The sequence below is a fragment of the Centropristis striata genome, chromosome 11, assembly GCF_030273125.1.
Source record: "Centropristis striata isolate RG_2023a ecotype Rhode Island chromosome 11, C.striata_1.0, whole genome shotgun sequence".
NCBI lineage: Eukaryota > Metazoa > Chordata > Actinopteri > Perciformes > Serranidae > Centropristis > Centropristis striata.
In genome coordinates, this window is record NC_081527.1 from 8,852,780 (window position 1) to 8,877,526 (window position 24,747).

General features: G+C 37.8%; 1 protein-coding gene across 2 annotated transcripts; it reads left to right on the forward strand.

The window, feature by feature from the left end:
* Window positions 1-3,171: 3,171 nt before the first annotated feature.
* Window positions 3,172-24,582, forward strand: LOC131980520 (phospholipid phosphatase 3-like). 2 transcript variants are annotated; one of them, XM_059344770.1, is made up of 6 exons: window positions 3,172-3,549; window positions 11,360-11,514; window positions 19,479-19,759; window positions 21,014-21,071; window positions 21,184-21,360; window positions 22,171-24,582. In XM_059344770.1, the coding sequence occupies exons 1-6, from the start codon at window positions 3,411-3,413 to the stop codon at window positions 22,297-22,299; spliced, it is 939 nt and encodes a 312-aa protein (XP_059200753.1). In that variant the 5' UTR covers window positions 3,172-3,410; the 3' UTR covers window positions 22,300-24,582. The 2 variants fall into 2 exon arrangements, with proteins under 2 accessions (XP_059200753.1, XP_059200752.1); XM_059344769.1 differs by lacking the exon at window positions 11,360-11,514 and adding an exon at window positions 12,763-12,920.
* The last annotated feature ends 165 nt before the right edge of the window (window positions 24,583-24,747 follow it).

The following is a 24,747-nucleotide window of genomic DNA, read 5'->3' on the forward strand; positions in this document are numbered from 1 at the left end:
ATTTTGTCCCTGACTGCAACAGATTGCTGGAACACTATTCATTATTATTCATAATATATGAAGTGTATCTCTTGTAGACGCATCGCAATTCAGTCCAAAGATTAATGATACAAAGTGATACAATCCCTTCTCTCTAATCCTGTTTCCTGTCAGCATTTCACGCTCACTTGATACTTTGTCAAAGTGGCATAAACACAGTGGTGGAGTAAGTAAAAAGTATTAATACCACATGGGAAAAATACTGTAACAAGTCTTCCATTGAAAAGATTACTGTAGTAAAGGTATGTAAGTATAATCAGGGAAATATACTTAGAGTATTAAAAGTAAAATTACTCAAAGCAGAAAAATGTTCCCTGTGACTCTTGTACTGTATATTATATTATTTTTACTCATTTGTTCAAGTAAAAGCAGGAGTTTGGTGTATTTGTTTGAGGTGGAGAAAATGTAAACTTTTTTTAAATTTTTATTTTACATAGAATTGCAACTTATGATTATTGTCAATATTGATTAATCTGATCATTATTTTCAAAAAACTTTAATGGATTTTTTTGCTTGTAAAATTAGAGCTGTAAAAATAAATGGGAATGGAGTAAAAAGCACACTATTTTTCTTTTGAAATGTAGTGGAGTCGAAGAAACTCCAGCCAATAAGGTCCTTAAGACTGTTTTTAGTCTCAAGTCAAGAAGTTAAATCACAGACAGTTAAAATGGCCCTGGGACGTTAGTCACATATTGGGATGTTAGAAAACAGGATAAGAATAATGATATTGTTTGAAATGCTTATATTGAGGTAAAATGCATTGATCCTATGTTACTTATTTTTGTGTATATTATTTAAGTTTTGTATATGTCTGTTTTTACATCTAATTTCTGGTTAGTTTAAAACTTATGTAAAGATAACAAAAACATTATAAAAATGACCACATAGATCTGGGATGGGCAACTGGAGGCCCGGGGGCCGCATACGGCCCGCACCCTCACTTGAAGTGGCCCTCAGTACAACTACATGCATTTGAGCATGAAATCTTAAAACTGCAGTGTAAAATGCACAAAATTACTTCTTGCAATTAATGTTGTTCTGCTGTTCTTGCACTGAAAAAAAAAAAAGAAAACGCAGTAAGTGGTTATTTGCTTAAAACCTTTTTGTATTCCTATTTATACTGTTATACATGCATTTGAGCATGAAATATGTTAAGTTACTGCACTGTAAACATTTAAAATTGCAGTTTTATCATGTCTGGTTAAGTGCACGGTCCTATATGTGGCCCTGTGGTAGTGTCAATGAAAAATTGTGGCCCCCTCTATCATTTAAGATGGATGGATGGATGGATAGATGGATGGATAGATAGATGGATAGATAGATAGATAGATAGATATACTTTTTTTATCCCAAGCTGGGAAATTACAGTGTAGCAGCAGCATTACACACAGAGACAATAACAACACAATTAAATAAGAAGAACAACCATACTTAAAGCAATAAAACATAAAAATACAATAAAAAATAAAGTGTCTAAAGAAGGAGTATGTATTAAGGAGTAGAATTCCAGTGCAGAGTAAATATGAATATGCAGTATAAAAATGTTGGTGCCGTAAAACAAATAAGGTGCAATGAAGTGTGCATAAAAAACACAAAGTGCATAACGACGGTATGTAATGAACCAGACTATTATTTGTTATTGTACAGAGTGATGGCATGTGGCAGGAAAGATTTTTTATATCTGTCCCTTTGACAGCGGAGTTTAAGTTTCCCATCCCTGACTTAGATGTACACCTTATTCTCCTATTCCTGTTTTATTTTCCTTTATGTGGCTGACTTTGCTTGGTGAAATCCAGAGGTGGAAAGTAACTAAGTACATTTACTCAAGTACTGTACTTAAGTACAATTTTGAGGTACTTGTACTTTACTTGAGTTTTTCCATTTTATGTAACTTTATACTTCTACTCCACTACATTTTGAGGCAAATATTGTACTTTTTACTCCACTACATTTAGCTGACAGCTTTAGTTACTTTTCACGTCCAGATTTAACATAAAAAAATATGATCAATTTAAAGTGATAAGACTTTTTACAAATCAAATATTATAACAGTAGATAGATAGATTACTTTATTCATCCCCGAAGGGAAATTCGGTTGTCACAGCAGTCCGGTATATTAAGTTATTAAATGAGCCCTGTCTTTTCAAAATGAAAACACTTCTTACATAAATGCATCAATGCAAATAATGTTATAGTATATTTAGAATATATAAAACAATCTGAGTGGGTTCATTCTGCATAACGAGTACTTTTACTTTTGATACTTTCAAGTACATTTTGATGCTGATACTTTTGTACTTTTACTTCAGAAAGGTTTGAATGCAGGACTTTTACTTGTAGTGGAGTCATTTCACAGAGTAGTATTAGTACTTTTACTTAAGTAAAGGATCTGAATACCAGTGGTGGAAAGTAACTAAGTACTTTTACTCAAGTACTGTACTTAAGTACAATTTTGAGGTACTTGTACTTTACTTGAGTATTTCCATTTTATGTCACTTTATACTTCTACTTCACTACATTTTGAGGCAAATATTGTACTTTTTACTCCACTACATTTAGCTGACAGCTTTAGTTACTTTTCACTCGAGGTTTAACATAAAAAACACAATAAATTTAGGTGATTAGACACTTTTTTAAATAAACCTCATAACAGAATATTAAATAGTCAATATGAGCCCTACCTTGAGAAAATTAAAACGCTGTATACATAAATGCATCAATTATAATAATATAATATGATATTTGGAATATATAAAACAATCTAAGTGGCTCCATTCTGCATAACAAGTACTTTTACTTTTGATACTTTAAGTACATTTTGATGCTGATACTTTTGTACTTTCACTTAAGTACATTTTGAATGCAGGACTTTTACTTGTAGTGGAGTAATTTCACAGTGTGGTATTAGTACTTTTACTTAAGTAAAGGATCTGAATACTTCTTCCACCTCTGGTGAAATCCCCTCTTTCCTGCTGAGCTGTGAGCATCCCCCAGCACCCAGAGGTGAGTGTGGGAATGAGCCGTGTGAAGCAGCTGCCATATGGCATTAATTGAAAGAGGAGGAGCTGGAGGAGTGGCTTTCTTGGAAGGCTGTCACAGGACTCCCACTACCCCAAAGGAAAGGAGTAAAGGATGGTTAGAAGTTAGAAGAAAGCGAGCAGTGATTGTTAGAGGACAGCCAGAAACTAGTGGTTACACTTCAGAAAGAGCTCATTTGAGTCAACAGAGTAGAATTAGTTTAGACTTCCATGACGACGACTCCTTAGGATTCAAGTAGAGACGCTAGATAGGACAAAATAAACGCACTGCGAAAGAGCCAGCAACGAAAGTTTTATTCCTTTTTTTTATTTGACGCACGTAACAAGTTTTAAATGCAACGCTGTTTGATTTATGAGAAAACTATGGCAGCCGAGACAAGGAACGGCGGAAGTTCACTGAACAACAATAACTGCAAAGACCACAGCAGGAGAAAGTTACTGGTGGGAGTGGATCTGTTCTGTTTATTTCTAGGTAAGAGTCCCACTGTGTTTTAATTAACAGTCATCTATCATATGTATGTTTAATGTGTATTAGCCTACTACATTTACTTTTGGTACTTTGCACTGAGTTTAAGGTATTTTAGCCTTCATATTATTTCATTGTTATGTGTGTTTGTTTGTTTTTTAACTTTGTTTCGCTGGAAAACATGTTGTTTTGAGCTTATTTCTGATAACTGTTATATTGTCACCCTGTTAAAATAATCGCCTCAGTCATTTTTTCAAGTTTCACAGGAAACACAAAAACTTCACCAAAAGTGTAACATATGACATTTATTGATTCATTTCACTCAAAAAGGATGTAACAAAGGCTAGCTATTGGCATAGTAATAACACTGTGTGTAAATTATGTAACTTAAGAGAAATAAATGACTTAGGCAATGCCTAACATGCCTTTGTGACTTAAGCAAGATATGTTAACACTTTATTTTGAAGGTGTCTACATAAGAGTCACACAAGCCAATCAGAAACATGACATGACAAGTATCATGAGCATTAATGTTACTTCAAAGTGTCATTAATGTTCATGACACATCCCATGTCATGTTTATGACACGCTCATGTCACTCTTATGTAGACACCTTCAGAATAAAGTGTTATCAATATTAGTGTCAACAGTAAAACACTGATAAACTAAACTGATAACTAAACAATCTCCCTCTAAGCTAAATGTCAGTTAAATTAATTAAATGTAATTGAAACGGTTAAGCTACTGGAAAAATATGTAAGACCTAAATTATATATTTATATATATTATTAAAACTTTTTTAGCCAAAATATTTTTAGCTAGCTCTCGACAAGAGACAGATTTTTACCATAGCAACAAGTGAGTGATGCCCCATTAGCAACCGTAGCTGCAACGGCTATTAAGCTACATATTTTCCAAAAATACATTAGCGTAGCTTGTGGAAGTATGTTTTCCTCAGCCCCCACCCATAAAAAAAATAGTGGTGGCAGAGGGGAGTATAATAAATAGCTCCAGGAGGGATATATATTTCTTTGGTCTCCAGCCACACCTGTACTGTACCTCTGCTTTGACTCCTCATTATATTTTCCAGAATGGCTCACATTCCTCAGAGCAGGAATTCTCTTGATCTCAACATCTGGCATAATATATTATATGTGTGTGTGTGGAGTAATTAAGGGAAGTGGTGAAAAGGTCAGACCCCTGAGAGTGTATGCATGTTCATCAGCACAGGTCCTGTGATGTCTCACAGCTGCAGACAACGAGTTTAAGGTTGTTATTGTGAGTGAAATATTTTCTTTTAGACTAAACTTTGCCTTTAGAAGTCTTACAAAAGGATTGGATGATTGCTGTTGGGTCAGAAACCTTTCAACCATTCACAAATTTCACTAATTTATGTTGTTCTCTGACATAACCATGCATTTCCAGTGTGTTGTTTGTGTAAGAACATGATTTGAAAGTAAAGCATTGTTCAGCTCATGTTGCAAGAACAAGGGAAAACCACCAGCCCAGCTATTGTTAAAACAATCCCATGAAAGAGCTATAGTCTTTTTCTGACAAGCTATATTTAGTTGTATTCTAGTTTTTGTCTCTATGGAGGGTAAATCCCCGTGATTTTTCTGTAAACGTACTTCCCCACAGTCAAGCTTGTCAACAAGCTAGCAGTGTTTTACTGGCTGAAGATGTGGTTTAAAGAGAGCAACCACAAGGAGGAAATGGTGGGCCAGTACTGGTAATCACCACTCCTCCATTCTCACACACTGATTGCAGTTCTTGTATTCCTGCAACCAGGGATACATTTCTCTGCTCTCTCATGCACATAAACTATCTCCAGTCTCTGTGATCCCAGCAGACCACCAGTGTCAGTAAAGATAACATTACTCAGTGTACTAGAGGAGAAATTCACCCTGATTTAGTGCGGATTGGAACTTAATCCTATAGCAAATAATGCTGAGGAAAGCAGAAGGCTGTTATTTACTGTGTTGCTTGAACCCTGGTGGGGTGAGCAGGTTCAGTTTAGCTACATTAAGCCATAGCAGGTGGCTTTTATGTTTTTCAGTTAATCGTCTTATGATTTTAAGTTTACACAGGCCCTTCATTTATATGTTAAATCAGGTAAACAGGAAACAGTGCGGTTGCAGTTGGATTTAAATGATCAGTTCACCCAAGTTACAAATACATTTTTATGTTGATGTTATTTAATGTAGGATTTATGTTTGGGTAGTCAAATCTCTCAAAACTGCTGAAAATAAAAGGGAAACTAAAAGCATGCCAACTTGGGTAATTTGGTTAAACTAACACACGGTTGATCCAAATCAGATATCCTGGAATTATGCACTTAGACATTTGTAGTAGTGCAGAGATTGTAAGACGTTGAAGTGTCAGTTGATATGCAGTTGAAGGAGTTTGAGTGTAACTACTGAATGGAGTTGAAGTGAACTTGCTTACAAGAGTTGACGATGCAATTAAATTTTAAGCACTGAAAGGAGCTGAAGTGGACTTTAATGGTCCGTTTTAGTTGAAATCCTTGTGAGACACCAGCCAATAAGGTCCTTAAGACTGTTTTTTAGTCTCTCAAGTCAAGACGTTAAATCACAGACAGTTAAAATGGCCCTGGGACATTAGTCTCAACTTTAGGAGTGGCTAAACCTAGCTGTATAGACCTTTTTAATTTGTCTCACTTTACAATTATTCAAACTTTAAAAGAAAAACAAAGACATGAGAATCATATGGGATACATTTTATCACATATTGGGATATTAGAAAACAGGAATATTGTTTGAAAGGCTTATATTGCCTTAGCCTACGTTACTTATTTGTGTGTATATAATTTAAGTTTTATATAAGTGTGTATGTACATGTATTGTTATTGCCAATGTACTGTTTGCATTCATTTTGTATTTGGAGGCTGTGGGAAATGGAGGAGGGAGGGTTATGCAAACTGTAAAGTGCCTTTTATGTAATGCCTACTCTTCTTTAGAAATGTGAAACATTAGAAAGCAGCAGTTATAGCCACTAGCAGTTCAATGCAAATGTGCTTTAATTTAGCCCAAGCAGGCAGACCCTGTTTCTCTTCCGCAGTGGAACTATGAACTAAGTTTTACAGCAGGCCGGACTGACAGATGGACAGGGGGCAGGTTGTGTGGGGGGGCTGCTGCGAGTAAAAACAACTGCATCTGTGTATACACCACAACTACCTCAGACATGTATACATTACTACAGCAGACAGTGAGAGATCCCTACAAGTGGAAAATGTGCGTCTGTTTATTTTAGTAGTCACACTCTGTGTTTTTGGCGAATGCTTCCAAAATATGGTGGGGATTTAATTCAGCGTGAGGGTTACACATTGATTCTAGTTTCCACAAACTGCAGCTACATGGAGCTGCCAGTGCTGAACTGGGGGAAAGGCAAACGGGCAAGAGTAGGAAATTCTAACAAGTGTGTCTGTATTCAGGATTAGTTTTCTCCCATATTTTCGTATGAGACAGCCCTCAGTTATGTGCTGAAGAAGTCATCATTCTTCATTTACAGTGTTTGCTTATTTTCATTTAGGGTTCCCAAGTTGATTGTTAAGCAGACTGATTTAGGGTAAACCCAAGAGAAGACACCTGATGTTGACATTAGCAGCTAAAAACTTGGGCGGAAAAAATTGTGCAGCTCTTATTCCATTTTGTTTGTTTCTGTTGTCTTTGGGTTCATGTTGAGCTAATGCAAAAGACATACCCACGCCTGCTGACTGCTGTTGTTGTTGGCTGGACGAGGACACCCTGTCCCTCCTCCTCTTGCCCCCTGGCTCTTAGAAGCGGGAAAGGAGGAAGAGGGTAGGAGGGGAAAATCCTAACATGCTGTACTCAATGCTGATGCTGCACTCTTTAGACGGATGGAAGGGGTCAGAGGACTCAGGGGAGAAAGAAACCCCATGATGCCCCTTGACCAGATCCGCTCTGGTTCTTGACCTGCCCCATTCAGGATTCTTGGAATTTTAGTGCTATCTGACAAGCCAGCCCACGTTTCCCCCAGTTTTAAGTGGAACCATTATAGTAAAGGATGTGTCATCAACAGAGGGCATTGTAGAACAGAAGAAGTACAGTAGCCAGATTGAGGATCGTATAGACTACCTCCAAGCTTTTGTTTTAACAACTATTAATGGTAAGATGACATAGAAAACAATTTCATGCAAAGAAAATACAGTCATGGAAAAAATATTAGACCATTGACCCTTGTTTTCTTCAATTTATTGTTCATTTTAATGCCTGGTACAACTAAAGGTACATTTGTTTGGACAAATATAATGATAACAACATAGCTCATAAGAGTTTAATTATTATTAATTTATGATATCTAGACATTTTCCATGGTTTTCTTGAAAATAACCAAAATCATTATCAAGAAAACCATGGTAAATGGCTAGATATCAGCTCTTAAATTAAACTGTAGCCACTCTACTACTGTATTGTATGCTATTTTTGTTCCAAGTGGGAACCAACTTTTCAGGTTCTGAACCAATTTATTTTTGGCTGAAATGCTCAGGACGGTTTAAATTAGGTACTTAAACTTAAATGGAACCAGCCCCTTGTTTGTGTGGGAAACAGGACCTGATGTTGTTTTGTTGCAGTTTGTTTTTGTTCTTCTCCAATCAGCTGTTTGAAGCACTTGACCCTGAGTTCCCAAACCTTTTAAAACCCACCTGCCTGCTGGTGAGTGAGGATAGAGTTAGGGGAAAAAAACTTGTTGTTAGTTTGAACTGATGTAGTTTAGGTTGTGTTTTAACCCTTTGCTAAACAAGCACCTTTAATTACATGCACACAGTTCTTGTGTTATAAGCATTGTCTAACCCTACCTGGGCAGGTGCGTTGTGAGAGTTTTAAAGCTGTGGAGACTTTATAATATTAAATGTATTTGCCTCCTTTGTCTGTTTCCATGAATCTCTGCCCACTGCCTCCGGCTCTGTGGTTTGTATTGAGTCTGTGAATGTGTTTAGGAGGCTCTTGCAGGGGTCAGGACTCTTGGGTTAACGTGTTTCACATCCAGCACTTTCAGCTGCGTTTGCTTTTTTTTTTTTTTTAAGATACATGTATATCAGCAGTTTGGGCAGCCAAAGTCCCTGTTTTGGGAAGTCGTATGTGGTTCTGTTCACGGCCAGGCTAAGCAAACTGAAGGGATCAGACACTGAGGATTTAGGGTACTGTAAAGTAATGTATATTATTACAGTTACAGAACTCTGAGACATACCACCCTGCTCTTTCTCTCACCACCAGACTCGCTTTCGAGATGACTGTAGCTCCGTCCAGGTATTTGTTTGAAGAGCGAGAATGAAAATGAGAAAGTTAATAATGTGAATCGGGAAGGCCAGCATTCTGGAGTTCCCATCAGGCAGCACAGCTCCGTCTGCAACCTGAGCCCAACCCAGCTGGACCTTCAAAGGCCAAATTCAGCTGTGTGTGTGTGTGGATGTAAGGGGTTGAGGGGCTCAGCAACTGAAGCGTGTGTTGACATTTGGTTTGAGAAATCATGCCCCCCTCACCACAACCATCCCGCCTTCAGCAGCTCTCAGCGCTGACCTCTACACCCCGGTGCGTTTTAGCTTGTGAGACGGAGGAAGAGAGCGTGTGAGAAAGCCAGCGCTGCTGTTTGTTTTCCTTTGTATCGGCAGATCGCAGAATTATTCAGAGAGTGACTTGAAAGCTCAGCCATCAGTTAAATGCTGCTTTGAAGTGATTTGAAAGTGTGTTTTCCAAATTCTGTCAAAGATTTGAGGCCTCTCCTGGGTACCACGTCCACACTCAAATTTCAAAGTCCTTCATTGAAGCCTTTTGGTAAATGGGGGAAAATAAGCTTTCCTTTTTGGCTTGCATCTCAGTAACACCCACTCTTGTTTGTTGTCAGGAGATAAATAAGATCTCTTCGCCACTTTAAGTGGCGAAAGACACTAAATTGATCAGACGCAGACACCCCCCAAGGCATCTTAAAGTGGTCCTTTTTAAGTGCACTTGAAAGCCTCGGCAGGAAAGGAGGGATGGCTCTGGTACTGTTTGTGTTTTATTTTTTTTCTTGTCAGTTAGCAGCAATAGTCTCTCCCTTAAGAACATGACACATCCAATCCTTTTAGCGTTAACTCAGCCTGTTTGAGATCAGTTGATGCTATTCTAAGCATAAAAGGTTCACTTAAGTCTAAAACAAAGACGTAGCTTTGATTGTGGCATTATTTCCGACATCTTTCATTGGGGGATTTTTTTTTTCTTCTGCAAATTTTCTCATGACAGCATCAATGTTGGTTTTGAGGATGAGATTAAAAATTTGAATACACATCTGAATGGAGTTTTTAATTTATTTTTTATGTAAATGTCTGAAGGGTTGACTTGAATGCTTCAAAGCCGTTTACCATAGTTATTAAAACCAAATCGTATTTTAATTTTAAATACGTATATGTTTTGTTATTTTGATAAAGAGCAATAATGGTGCTCCTGTTCATGCACAGCAATAGAAAAAAAAAAAAAGGAGAAGTGTCATAGCAAGAAGGAAACGCAAAGACATTTTTAAAGTAACCTGACCCCGGTCCTCTTGAGTGGTGGAGGTGAAATGTGGAGCATGGACTCCTGCAGGTGTAGCTGCACCACATTCCAGCTGCAACTCACTTTTGTTTATCCTCTGCACAGCTTTATACCACTCTGACAGCTTTTTCCAATTTTGTTGACTTGCAGATTTTGCTGATATAGTCATTTTTTCTTTATTTGTGTCTACCATAAGAAATTGAGTAGGCTCCGTAGGCTGCTATTAGCTCCACCGCCCCCTGTCGAAGCTTCAGATTAGGGCTGCACGATAATGGCCAAAATGATAATCACGATTATTTTGATCAATATTGTAATCATGATTATTAATCAGAATTATTCATCATGTTAGGGAAAACATCTGTATTTTTACTGCGCTACTTTTAAACAAACAATAGGAACAGTTTTTAGTGTCTGGTGCTTGTTGTAAACAAACAGAGATCGCTAAGTTAACACCTCCTGCAGCAGCAGCACGTACACACTGTACTGCTACAGAGCTAACTGTTAGCCTGTTAGCAATTTGCAGACTGGACGCTAACGGATTCACATCCCCTCTGGCTCTGCAGCTGGGAGAGACTGCTGCAGGAGGACTGTGCCACTTCAACTCGTTCTTACTCTTTTTAATGAGACTCGTTAAAAAGAGTAAGAATGAGTCTCCAAAAGTCTCCAATAACAGCAGAAAAAGTCGCTGGATTTGTTGCCAGTCGCTTTTTTTTTTTTTTTTAACTGTCGCTAAGGGGGTCTGAAAAGTCGCTAAATATAGCAACAAAGTTGCTAAATTGGCAACACTGCTTTGCCGGCTTTTACAAATGGCGCATGTTGTTGTGGCGTCGAGTACTACGTCACATCCTGCTTAGCGCTCGCTCGTTATTTATCTAGGCAGCTACATGAAACCTTAACTATGCGTTCGCCCCCTGGTGGTTGGTGGACTACTGGTGTAGAAAGTGCTTGATTAGATATGCAGGAGAGCCGCATTTTAAAATGGAAATATCGCCGACGATCAGATTAATTTAATCTTGGCAGCCAAAATCGTGATCACGATTAAAATTCGATTAATTGTGCAGCCCTACTTCAGATACTCGCATGTAATTTTCAATAAAGCTTCAAAGCCCCAAAAATGGTTTCCAGGACAGCCCTAAATGTCTGACATCACTGTATGTGCCCTCGTGTGCTTTCCTATGTATCTTCCTGTTGATGATGTGTATTGATGCAGCTGTCCACTGTGTTTAAAAAGCTGTCTGACCTCTGCTCATGTGTGTCCAACCGTACAGTGTTGCTTGTTGCCGTGTTTTTGCACAAATCTCCCTTCCCGCCATACCAGAGAGGATTCTTCTGCAATGACAACAGCATCGGGCTGACCTATAAGAGCAGCACGGTGTCCAACACGGTGCTCACAGCCGTGGGCGTCTCTGTGCCCGTGGTCTCAGTAAGTCCTGCTGCGGTACTGCAAGAAAACTAGAGAGCATGCGTCGGGACAGTGTCGGTTCACCCAGTGGTTGGCTTGTGACACCTCAAAAGACATGATTGGTTCAACAGGCTCTGACTCACACTCAGTGGTTTTGCGTGTTGTACCTCATTAGCTGCAAATCATCTATGCTTTGCAATGCTGCCAACCATTTTCCAAAGCTACTGTGTATCATCGTTAGGTTTTAAATTGATTTTTATGGGCAACCATTGCTTTCAAATGGAGAAATGTAAAAACTTTCCAAAGGCCCAAGTTCACTTATTTAATTTACTTGCTTTGTCTGTCCGCAGTCTAAAATCTGGGAACATTCAACTATAGATGATTGCTATACAGTTTGATAATAATCACACCTTAGAAGCTGGAGTCAGTTAATTGAAAATAAATTCTAAACATAAAATCAACTTTTAAAAGTATATTAACAGGGTTCGTGCGTGTGCTTGAAATCCTTGAAAATGCTTGAATTTAAATCTTGTATTTTCAAGGTTTAAAAAGTGCTTGGCTTTTGGATAAAGTGCTTGTAAATGCTTTAAATATTTCTCTTGCAATCTGACTATATCCATCTATAGACTATAGATAATCACATGTTCAATGTAAAAAATAATGAGTAGCCTATCTGAAATGAAGACCGTTCCTCCTAAAAGTGTAATACCATCGCTGTTGGTATGGTTCAGTGAAATCTCCCCCTTTTAGCATGTAAGTACTCATCTAAAACATGCAATTTACAACAGGTGTAAAATACTGGAAAAGTCCTTAAAAAATGCTTCAATTTGACCACTGAAAAAGTGTACGAACCCTGATTTAAGGTTCCTTTTATCTCCAAAAGTCAGCTGCTCATTGTCTACAGTGAAATTAATCAAGAAAATTGTGGCCTTAAGAGATAAAAACGTATCTTGTGCTTTGGAAAATGGCCAACAGTTTTAAAAAAAAATCACAGGTATGGCCCTTTAAGACATCCACAGGTCTGCTCAAAAGTCCCCACTAATACTGAATATTGAACAAAGCTGGAGTCATTATTTCCTGATTAGTCACAGATAAGAGCCACAGAATGGATCGAGCCTGTCCCAGATGCTCCCTCGTTACCTCTTGCTTGTACCTGCGACCTACATAATTTGCGTATCATTAACCCAGCACCTCCATCTCTCTCTCTCTCCCTCACCCATCCCCACCCCCTTCTTCCTCTCTTTGCCGCTCACTGCTTCTTCACACTAGCCGGCCTGCCTTTCTTGGTCATTGAGACCAGCGCTGTTCAGCCTTACCGTAGAGGGTTTTACTGCGATGATGAGTCCATCAAGTACCCGGCCAAAAATGGAGACACCATTAGCGACGGTGTGCTTAGCGCTGCTGGCATTCTTATCACCATCCTCTCTGTAAGTCACCTCACTCTGATCACTAATGTCATCATCACTCTTTATGTTTCAGCAGCCTCCACTACTACTAGCAGCACCCACTGACACCTTAAACCAGATGTTGACCACATCTTTTCTCATCCTGTGTGCTGTGGTATTTAAGAGTTTAGCAGGGGTTCTAATGTGTTTGTGATAACAGTAATAATGTACAGTCATGGAAAAAAGAATTAGACCATCCTTGTTTTCTCTAATATTTTGCTCATTTTAATGCCTGGTACAACTAAAGGAACATTTGTTGGGACAAATATAATGATAACAACAAAAATACCTCATAAGAGTTTAATTTAAGGGCTGAAATCTAGACTTTTTCCATGGTTCTCTTGATAATGGTTTTGGTTATCAAAGATATCAGCTCTTAAATTAAACTCTTATGAGCTATTTTTGTTGTTATCAATTACATTTGTCCAAACAAATGTACCTTTAGTTGTACCAGGCATTAAAACATGGGTCTCAAACTCGTGGCCCGCGGGCTAATTGCAGCCCTCGTGACGATATTTTGTGGCCCCCACCTTGATATGAAAGTTTAATGTGAGTTTTATATGAATGGCACTTTACCGTGTTGTGTGTGGAAGGTCCCTTTAATTACTTTTTTTTTTGTAATTTTGTGTCTTTTTTTAAATAATTTTGTGTCTTTTTTTAATAATTTTGTCTTTTTATATAATTTTGTGTCTTTTTATATAATTTTGTGTCTTTTTTTGTTAATTTTGTGTCTCTTTTCTGTCTTTTTTAAAAAATTGTATCTTTTTGGTCATTTTGTGTCTTTTTTTTAAAGTAATTTAGTTTTTTTCTGTAATTTTGTGTCTTTTTTTTTTGTAATTTTATTTCTTTTTTTTGGTCATTTTGATACTGCCTCCAGCGGCCCCCAGGTAATTTGAGTTTGAGACCCCTGCATTAAAGTGAACAAGATATTAGAGAAAACAATGGTCTAATATTTTTTTTCCGTGACTGAATAATAATTTTAAACTGTTTTATCAGTTACAATTGCAACATGTGTTCATGCTTTTCTCCAACCAAACTGTGCACATTCCCATTGCACTAAAGACAAATATACATTGTGCACACTCCATCAAAGGGCTTTATCAGACTGTTGACTTGTTGTGGGTATAAACTGAGATTATCCAACATGATTACTGAAACAACACCTCCTGTGCTATCAGTCCCTCTGATTGGCTTCAGCAACATTCCAGATAAAAAAACAGTCAACAACATTTGTTCAAGGCTTTTTTCCTCTGGGGGCTTAAGATGACTCAGTTGATTATGGCACTTTAGCAAGTGAAGTGTCGAGTAGTTTGTTGCAATCTTTTGGGAGAAAACAGTGAGGATGCATCCGAGATCTGCACGCTAAACCGTCAACCAACATCCTGGTAATTCAATTTCATTTTTCTCCATTTGCCACTGCTCAGAGGTTGAAGCTTAAAACTGCTCCGTACATTTTTCTGCCATGGTTTTCAGACATGCTTTCCATTTTGAGTAATGCAGCTGTCTACACAGCTTCGCAATGGCTAGCTTTTCAGTTACATTTGACACGGATTACTTTGACCCATAGCATTTTTTTTATTTTTTTTTCAGCCTTAGCTTTTCCACACTTGTGCATCTAAGTATGTGATTGTGTATTGGCCTTTGAGCTCTCGCAAAACACTTCTAAATTCACAGCAGCAAATCCAATGTCGATACTGAGACACTCTCCGTTCCTGCTGACGTACTGTAGCAATACATAACACAACACTACATCCTTGAAGTGAAGAAGTTGAAGAAATATTAAACTAATGCATAATACACAAGGGGAAAGTGAGTTCCTTCTAAAAAATAAAAATAAGAAGCCAATGGGGTTTTTTTCCATTCCCTCTGTGGCAAACAGAAGTTTATGATATTTTGTCCAGCAAGATAATCTTCTCAAATGAGCCCCACTTTTTTTAAAATCTTTGAAGTATAAATGCAATTGCCAGAAGTTGTAAAGCTAACGCCCCCACCACTAAGCTGACAATAACTTATAATGTCCCTGACAACCTCTGTAGTCTCATTTAGCCACTTGTTAACAACTCCCTTTTTTAAGATGCATAAAAGCTGAAAAAAAAAAGCTTCATAATTCACAAGTGTACAGTCAAGGAAAAACCACCCTTGTTTTCTTCAATTTCTTGTTCATTTTAATGCGTGGTACATTTGTTTGGACAAATATAATAATAAGAACAAAAATAGCTCAGAAGAGTTTAATTTAAGAGCTGATATCTAGACATTTTCCATGGTTTTGTTGATAATGATTTTGGTTATTATCAAGAAAACCATGGAAAATGTCTCAATATCAGCTCTTAAATTAAACTCTTATGAGCTATTTTTGTTCTTAACATTAATTTGTCCAGACAAATTTACCTTTAGTTGTACCAGGCACTAAAATGAACAAGAAATTGAAGAAAACAATCATCTAATCATTTTTTCCATGGCTGCATATATAGGGTTTTTACTGTTGGATTTTGCGTTGTCAAACAAAACGTGAAATCTCTTAAGCTTGTGTTAACCACAGACCCAATTTCAGGTACTTAACCGAAAGCCATTAAAAAATCCCATTGACTCTCACCACTCTATGGGCTAGCAACAACAGATTCCTGTGGCATGCACTAAGCAGCAGGCACACTTTAGCAACCTAGTTGCTCTATGGCAGAGGTCTCAAACTCAAATCCTGGGGGCCACTGGAGGCAGTATCAAAATGACCAAAAAAAGGAAAACTAAATTACTTAAAAAAGACACAAAATTACCAAAAAAAGACACAATTACTTTAAAAAGACACAAAATGACTGAAAAAACACTTAATTACTTTAAAAAGACACAAAATGACCAAAAATGATGCAAAATGACCCCAAAAATACACAAAATTACTAAAAAAGACAAAATTATTGGAAAAAGACACAAAATTACTTAACATAACAATTTCATTTCTTCCGATAACAACAACACGGCAGATAATAAACGGTCCGGTAGCAGCTGCCTTTCTTTTTGTTAACGTCGTCATAGAAACAAGTGAAACAAAAACCTCCAGCTTGTGCAATAAAGGGACCTTCGACACACAACACAGTAAAGTACAATTCATATAAAACTCACATTAAACCTTCATATCAAGGTGAGGGCCACAAAATATCGTCACGAGGGCCGCAATTGGCCCGCGGGCCGCGAGTTTGAGACCCATGATCTATGGTGATAGTCAGCACTGCCATAGCATGTAGAGTTGTCACCTGGTGGCCCCTCGTGTCCCCCGGCCCCCAGCCTGTCTCACCCTGCAGCCAGCAATGCCTCAGCAGACTACTACACAGGCTCGGGGCCGTAGGGGTTTTCATGGTGAGAAGGAGTTGTTGCCCTGTGTAATTATGGTTGACGCAATGGTTGTTCGGTTAAATGCTGTAATTGGTAGGGTGGAATTGTGGTAAAGGCCCAAAACAAGAATACTTTGCCAGATATCTAATTTTCCCCTTGCAAAACGTGACTTTATGATCCATCTCCCCCCTGGAGCGTTCTGGCCAGCGTTTGTGTTTTGCGAACCAGAAAACACCAACATTAGGTCACTTAGCGCTTCGTCTCCCACTGAATAGAGCTGAAAAAACACAAGAGGCCACATCCTTCATAATTTATGCAGATCTTTTTACGGAGAAGTGAAAACACCCTGGTGTCATTTTGGAAACACAAGACGATTGACATAAGCCACAAATTAGCATCCTGCACCCGTGATTATCTCTTGAGGTCACAGTGCAACAGCTACACATCCTACAATGCCAATTCATTTATTCATTCACATAGTTAAATGTTTCTCACAAGGGGAACCAGATGTGTTTTCTCCCCCTTCCCTCTTTCCCATGAAAGCAGCTGGGCTTTATCGAGCTGGCTCTAAAGGCCTGGATGGTGGAAAACAACGCACTCTATCAGCTTGTTAAATCTGCGCTAGGGCTATCCCTCTGCACAGAGAGTGTTTCCCAGAATGAGACTTATTCCTGCGCCCCTCGAAAGAATGTCTGATGAAACCGAGATACTAACATGAAAACAGCCAGACATCCCGTGTGAAATCGGAGCCGTTTCAGAGGCAGCCGGAGCGCTGAAAAACAAACGTGCCCCCGACGTGCGTCTGGTGGAGTCTGGCCACCAAAATCAGACACGTCGCCTAGCTCAGCGTTTCTGCTGATTAGAACCAGCGGTGCCTCCCCCGCCCCCGCCCCCCCTCACTCCACTCCTCATTCCTCCTCTCACCTTCCTCTGTCTTACCCTTTCTCCTCCTCCTCCTCCTCCTCTCCTCCAGTCTTTATTATTATTTTTTTTTTAATAAACTTTTATTTTTTTCTTCAGTACAAGCATATAAAGGGTGAGGTCTGGTGTATTTACACATATAAAATTAGAATGAGCCATAAGGAAAACGACAGGTACAGGACATTGACCCTGAAAAATAATAAATAAATTAAAAAAAATTAAAAAACCTCTGTCTTACCTTTTCTCCTCCTCCTCCTCCTCCTCTCCTCCAGTCTTTATTATTATTATTATTTTTTAATAAACTTTTATTTTTTTCTTCAGTATAAGCATATAAAGGGTGAGGTCTTGTGTATTTACACATATAAAATTAGAATGAGCCATAAGGAAAACGACAGGTACAGGGCATTGACCCTGAAAAATAATAAATAAATAAAAAAAATTAAAAAACATGTATACACACATGTTACATGGTTATAGCAGTCCCATTTTCCAAGTCATTTCAGTCAGTCCAAAGTCATTTTCTCCATGGCACGCATTGAGTTGGTTATATTGATGAAAAGGGAGATGGTGGAAGGGTTCCTTTGGAGCCAGCATTTTGTAATTGTCTTTTTGCTGGCGGCCACGAAGATCTTCAGAAGGTTTGAGTCGCTCCTATTGAGATCCCTAGGAATATGTCCAAGATACATTGAGGTGAAAGAAAAATCAAGTCTCAGATCCAGGATCTCTAAGACTAATTGGCTCAGGTAGAACAACTGGGCATGACCAGAAAATGTGAGCATGGTCTGCTGAAACAGATCCACAATCCCTCCAGCAGTTGAGCTGAGCTAATTCATTTGGATTTTTGGTTAGTAATAAGAAAACAAATAGGATTTTTGCAACAGAATTCCCTCCAGAATAAAGAATTTGTGGATGTAGACTGGGTTTCCCTTATCTCTCCTCCAGTCTTTTAGCTCTTGTAACCTCCCCTCCTGTCACTCTGCCCTCCATCCCTCCACTTTCCCCTTGGACCTCCCCCACACTCTGACTCCTCTTCTACACTTTCATTTGTGAGCTGCTGGAAGACAACGGGGGATGAGGCGGCGGGGGGGTTTTTTGAGCTGAAACAGCTGTTGTGAGTTATGGCTATCCACCCCCCGTCACCCCCCCCTCCCTCCAAGCGCTCCGTGCACGTCAATCGTCGGTTTTAGACGGTGGTTTATTTACACACTTACAGAAAACTATACACGGCGGACAGTTTGAGTTGCCTCCCACGTCGCCTCACTGTTTTCTCTCTGAAGTAGACTGGCACAGGTAAACATGCTCAGCTATAAAGTAGCCCCTTTCAAACCACTTTAAAAGAAATCCCTGAGTTATATTTTACTTGTTATAAAAACAACCTGATGCTGAAAAAAAGTTATTTATAGTCACATACATCACTTAAATGCTCCACTCTGACCATCCTAAATGTCCACCCTCACTGAATCACACACTTTGATACAACCCTGATTCAAAAAAAAATAAATCCAAAAATTGGGACAAATAAAACAGAATGTGATTATTTTTTCAGACATATATTTTTTCAGACATATTATTGAATGTGATTATTTTTTTCAGACATATATTCAATTTAGAACTGTACAAAGACAGTATATTTTGATGTTCAAACTGATAGACTTTTGTTTTTTTAATATACTGAATTTAAAATAGTCTGTTGATTCATTATTTTTATACAGTGAATATATGTTTAGTAGTTTTCAGTAGGTTGTGGAAGACTTAGACAGACTTTATTGTCATTCAGCATCGGCTCACATTCCTTGTACTCTGGAATGTAAGATAAATAAAGTATAAATATGATATATATATTTATAAATATAAAACTGTAAAAAAATAGAATATTTATATTGCACAGAAGTCTAGCAGTAGAAAGTGTATTTGTACATAGACAATAGACATTTCAAAAAATATAAAAATGAGTTCACATGTTCAACAACATGGTTGCTCAAACTGTGGAATTTGGCAAACACAATTTCCAGTGTTCTAAAATTAAAAACAGTGATGACGGGGTGTCTGAAAAAATGTAAAAACACCTCAGATGTGAAACATGTGCAACGCTGAGCACATTCCTCTGTTCAAGTAACATCATTTTAAAATACTGTCCCATTCCTCGTAAAAATATTGGCTCTCCTACTCACATATTTGCATGACACACTCGGGAGAAGTGAATGAAGTGCTGAGGAATTAGGGTGGACATTTGGGACTGGGACTTTGTCAACAATTCTGATGTTCACTGACGTTACATCACTTCTGTGCCTTCAGATCATCATTGGGGAGAGCTACAGGATCTACTTTCTCAATGAGGGATCCAAGTCTTTTGTGGGGAACCCTTACATATCTGCTCTCTACAAGCAAGTCGGCGTGTTCATCTTCGGCTGTGCCATCAGCCAGTCCTTCACCGACATCGCCAAAGTGTCAGTGGGTCGCATGCGTCCTCACTTCCTGGACGTGTGCAAACCGGACTTCTCCACCATCAACTGCTCCCTGGGATACATCACTGACTACCAGTGTCAGGGGCCAGAGAGCAAAGTTCAGGAGGCCAGGTATTGAGAATAAACGTTTAAAAATCTATTTTAAATTATTGAACCCTCCTGTTATGTTGAGGGTCAAATTGACCCATTTCAAAGTTTAACCCATAAGAACCAATGGTGACACCCGTGTAACAAATCCTTTAAATCTTCTATAATCTCCCATATTCAGCTTTATGCTTCACCTTAACTCATTAAATCCCTAAGCGACACATTCTCAACACCCTGCTGTGGTGGTCATGTGACTGTGACAAGAGGTGACTTCTCCATAATGTGGCTGTGACTGGAAACAGAAATGTGAAAAAGTAGCTAATTTCAAAAAGCTTATTTTTTTATTACGAGGCTAAGTTTAAACCCATTTAACAATTCTAATCCGTTAATAGGGAACTGAACAAATTAAAGTCACAATTTTGATATATGCTATGGAGATGTAAACAAAAAGGCACATGGTTATTTGTTTTTATTTATTATTGATTTATTCTTATTTTGTTACTTAAAAACAAATCTGACAAATAATTTGTTGTTAAACAGCACTATTAATGTCACAATTTTGATATATGTTGTGGAGATGCAAAGAAAAAGGCAAATTTGTGTTTCTGTAAGCAGAAAATGTCTCTAGTTTTTTATTTTAAAATAAGAAATATCTTAAACATAATAATAATAAACGCCCAATGTATCATATATGTCACATCACAAATCTTTCACATTTAGGGGTAGAATTTTATTTAAAAACAACAGAAATGTGTGCTATGTGGTCAACTTGGTCTGTTGTATATCCCCCACAATTTTCCTTTAAGGATTACTGGGACTGGTAACCAATAACCAATAGTTAAAGGTATTTTTTCATTAAAAAATATATTTAAAAATGTAAAATATATATATTTTAAATCAATGTCATGTGAAACCATTGTATATTATATGTAGGTCTTTTCAATGTACATAAAAAAACAAAAGTTTTAACATGCATTTGTTATGAAAAATGAGTTAGTTATCCTCACTGAACCATGATCTGTGAGAGGAAAAGAACACCATTGCATTAAATATTGATTGAAATCGTTAGTAATGGAGTTATTAATGAAATATAAACAATGTTTATTGGGATTTTTTAGTTCCTGTCCTTTTGGATCATTAAACAAAATTGACCCATAAACATGATTCACATTGTTCCTGAGAAACGAACTTAACAGGAGGGTTAAAAACACGTTAGTTTACTATGTATTTGTACATATTGTTGCTGGTACAATGCTGATTGTCCTCTATTCTTCTCAGGAAGTCTTTCTTCTCTGGACATGCATCCTTCTCCATGTACACCATGCTTTACCTGGTGGTGAGTTCCTGAACTATTTTTAACATACACACACATTTATTCATGTATGAATACACACCATATTAAAAGCAAATTGTCCCTAAACACTGTCAACATTTCTGTGTCATCACAGTTTTACCTGCAGTCTCGTTTCACCTGGCACGGAGCTCGCCTGCTGCGCCCTCTGACCCAGTTCACCCTCATCATGATGTCCTTCTACACCGGCCTGTCCCGAGTCTCTGATCACAAGCACCACCCCACTGATGTCCTGGCTGGGTTTGTGCAGGGAGCCCTGGTGGCCTACTGCATAGTGAGTGGTTCTATTGTGATGTTATATTGTAAACTTCTATAAACTTGTTCTTCTTTAGCGCCCTGCGGCCGGATTCACAAAGCATTCTTAAGGAAAAAAATGCTTCCTTAGTGCTACTTTATTCTTAACTTTGCTCTTAAGACAAAATTTAAGAAGATTTGGTATTCATGAAGAAATTCTTATCTTTTCTTTAGTTATTTTCTTAACTTTCTTCTTAAGCTTTTTCCTAAGATAGAACTTGAGAACAAATGAGATTCTTGAAAACAAAGTTCTTAGATTTCTTCTCAAATTTCTTCACAACTTTAAGAGAAGCCCTCAGCAGTCTGAAAACAGCTACAGTGAAAAGCAAAGTCTTGATTTGTATTTAATTGAACAAATGGCAGGCAGGAGGGGGGTTGTCTATCTATCTTTCATTATTATTATTATTATTATAATTATTTATTTATTTTATTTTTTTCCTTTTTCTTATTTTTCAACACTCAATATTGTTGATACGTTTGGTTGGTAGTATTGCCATTGTTATTTATTTATTTTTTTTTTGTTTTTTATGCTACACTACCATTTTATCTTCTTTGTTGCTGTTGCTTTTATTGCCCAATGGATGCTTGCCACACCTGCTTTTGTTTGTTTTAAACTAAATGGAAAAAACAATAAAAAATGTATCACAAAAAAATAAATAATTATAATCGGTGGATTAATACCCCTCCAAGACAAATGTCTACATTTGTATAGTTCCTGAAACCAGATTCTGATTTTTGAATTTGCCACTTGATTTAGATTTTCAAAGTTGTCTTTCTGTTCCCTCCACAGGTATTCTTTGTGTCTGATCTGTTCAAGCCCAAAGGGAGACGCTCCACCCATTTGTCTACCCCAGTGAAGAAGGACCTCGTTCCTCCAGCAGACATCAGAGAGCGGAGCAACCATCTCATCATGGCGTAGAGAAGACTGCAAACTGTACATAACCCTGACCTGTGCCATTTGAATCACTGCTACAGCCACTGGTTGATACTGGATAAGATAAACTCCCAACAATCTGGATAGTACAGATAGAATCTCGAACATCTCTGAGGATGAGAGGAGGCTACGGAAAACCATCGAATAAGTTTTGCTTCCTCAACGGAAATCTTCCATCTTTTTCCTCGTCTCACCAGACATTTTAATGTGGAAAAGAGAGAGGACTGGGGGTGTATTTATACCTCTTCTGTTATGAAGATTATCGGAGATTCTCCTCTGTCAAAGCCTTTCCATGGACAAAAGTTTGAAATGAAACAAAACTGAGAAATGGCAGCTGTAAACAAAGCTGTGTGTGGCTTTTTTGTGCCTTCTCCCCTCAGCTGCATCCAGCACGGGAGCTACACTTATATTCCTGCCACTCACTCACTCACTCACCCACTCACCCACTGTGTGACTAGTACAAATACAATCATGACAAAAAAACAGATTCCTTGATTTCACAAAGGATGTTGTTTTTGTTTGGTTTTTATTACAAACATAAGCATTGTATGTGTGATTTATAGCACTATTTTAGCTCAACTCAGTACTGTTTGTCACCACTTGAATGACCTGAAGTGAAGCTTTTTTGGAAAGCTTTGTAAGCTTTTTTTTGTTACGTCCATAATGTAGTGTAATTCCTTAGAAGGTGCACATAAGTTACAGTAGGTGGAAATTACAGTGAGAGCGTATGTGTTGGATGTGGGCCTCTTTCTGCCGGCTAGGACGAGCCCCCACTGAGCCATTTAATGAAATGACTGTCTGTTATATGTACCAGACGGGCGCTCACAAGTGTTAGGTCAGAATGTGTGGGAGTGTGTGTGTGTGTGTGTCCCTTTCGTACGCTTGTGTTTATGTCTGTGTGTGTATGGGTGAGGCCTTTCAGAGAGCGTGCCAGTGTGTCTTAATGTCATGTCTATATATTTCAGTGTTTATAGCCTACAAGTGTGCCTCTCTTAAGCCAGAGAACAGGCACCTGCTCCAACAGACACATGTAACTCGAGACAGAAACACTGTGGAAAATAAGCATCACATGCAGTTTATGTACTTTACTGTTACTAATCATAGTGATGATTCACATCACTACTGACGAATCCTGTGATATACTGTATGCTACACAGTTCTATATATATACACACTTTAAATAAAGGCAGGGACTTGCTAGAGATTGGTTAGTTACAGTAGCTTTTCAGTATAAAAGCACAGTTCAGCATTACAGTTAAAAAATCTTTATTTTGGCACATTTTAACCGTTTTATATCTCCAACTCTTTCAAAGTAATACAGTAGGGCTGACAATGAGGCTCTGCAATATAATAGACGAAAATCATTACATTGAATTTGTATTGATGCTAATATGTTTGTATTGTAATTAATCTTTTTAGCAAAAAAATAACTCTTAAAACCACTGACTGAAAGCATCATCCTACGTTACTGAGACAAGCTTTGATCTGACGCATATAAGAATCTAGTTGTTGTTTTTTTTCTTCATACATGTGTTGAAAATCTACTACAGGTGCATCTCAATAAATTAGAATATCATAGAAAAGTGTATTTATGTCAGTAGTTCAATTCAAAAAGTGCAACTAACATATTATATAGATCCATTACACACAGAATGAAACATTTCATGTCTGAATTTATTTAATTTCTTCTAATTATAATGATTATGGCTTACATTTAATGAAGACCTAAAATTCAGTGTCTCAAAAAATTTGAATATTGCAAAAGACCAATTTTAAAAAGTATGTTTAATATGGAAATGTTGGCCTCTGAAAAGTATGTCCATCTATATGACTCAATACTTGGTTGGGGCTATTTGATTTAAACTACTGGAAATAGACTTTTCCATCATATTCTAATGTATTGAGTTGCATCAGTATATACATCATCAGAAGATTCTGCATGCTCTCATACATTGTACATTACTGTATCGTGTATATATGTATACCTTTTGAAGAAATGCCCACTATGACTTGTGTGTCGAGACCTGTGTAAATGTAAAACATGCTGCTTTAAAGAGGCAAAGCTTGGCAGATGTCATCCAGTAACGTTGACAACTTGTGAATATTAAGTTTTATGAAAAAACAAAGCTCTCAAGGCAGACAGCTTCAGTACATGTTTATTAAAAATGCCTTTCAATATTTTTGTAATGTGTGAAATTTTTGTACAATGAAACTGTAAGACGTATCAAAGATTAAAAAAAATGTCTTTAATAAAACACAAAAGATCAAGCGCAGCGTACTGTGATGTTTATTTCACTCCTTGTGTCATACATGACTTGTGTGAGAATGTCTGATTTTTGTACTATAATTCAGTAGTCGGCCAACTGTGCGTGAGATGGATAGATCTGGGCGTGGGGCAATGGTAGACTTCCATGCTCGACTTCCTGTGGGGAA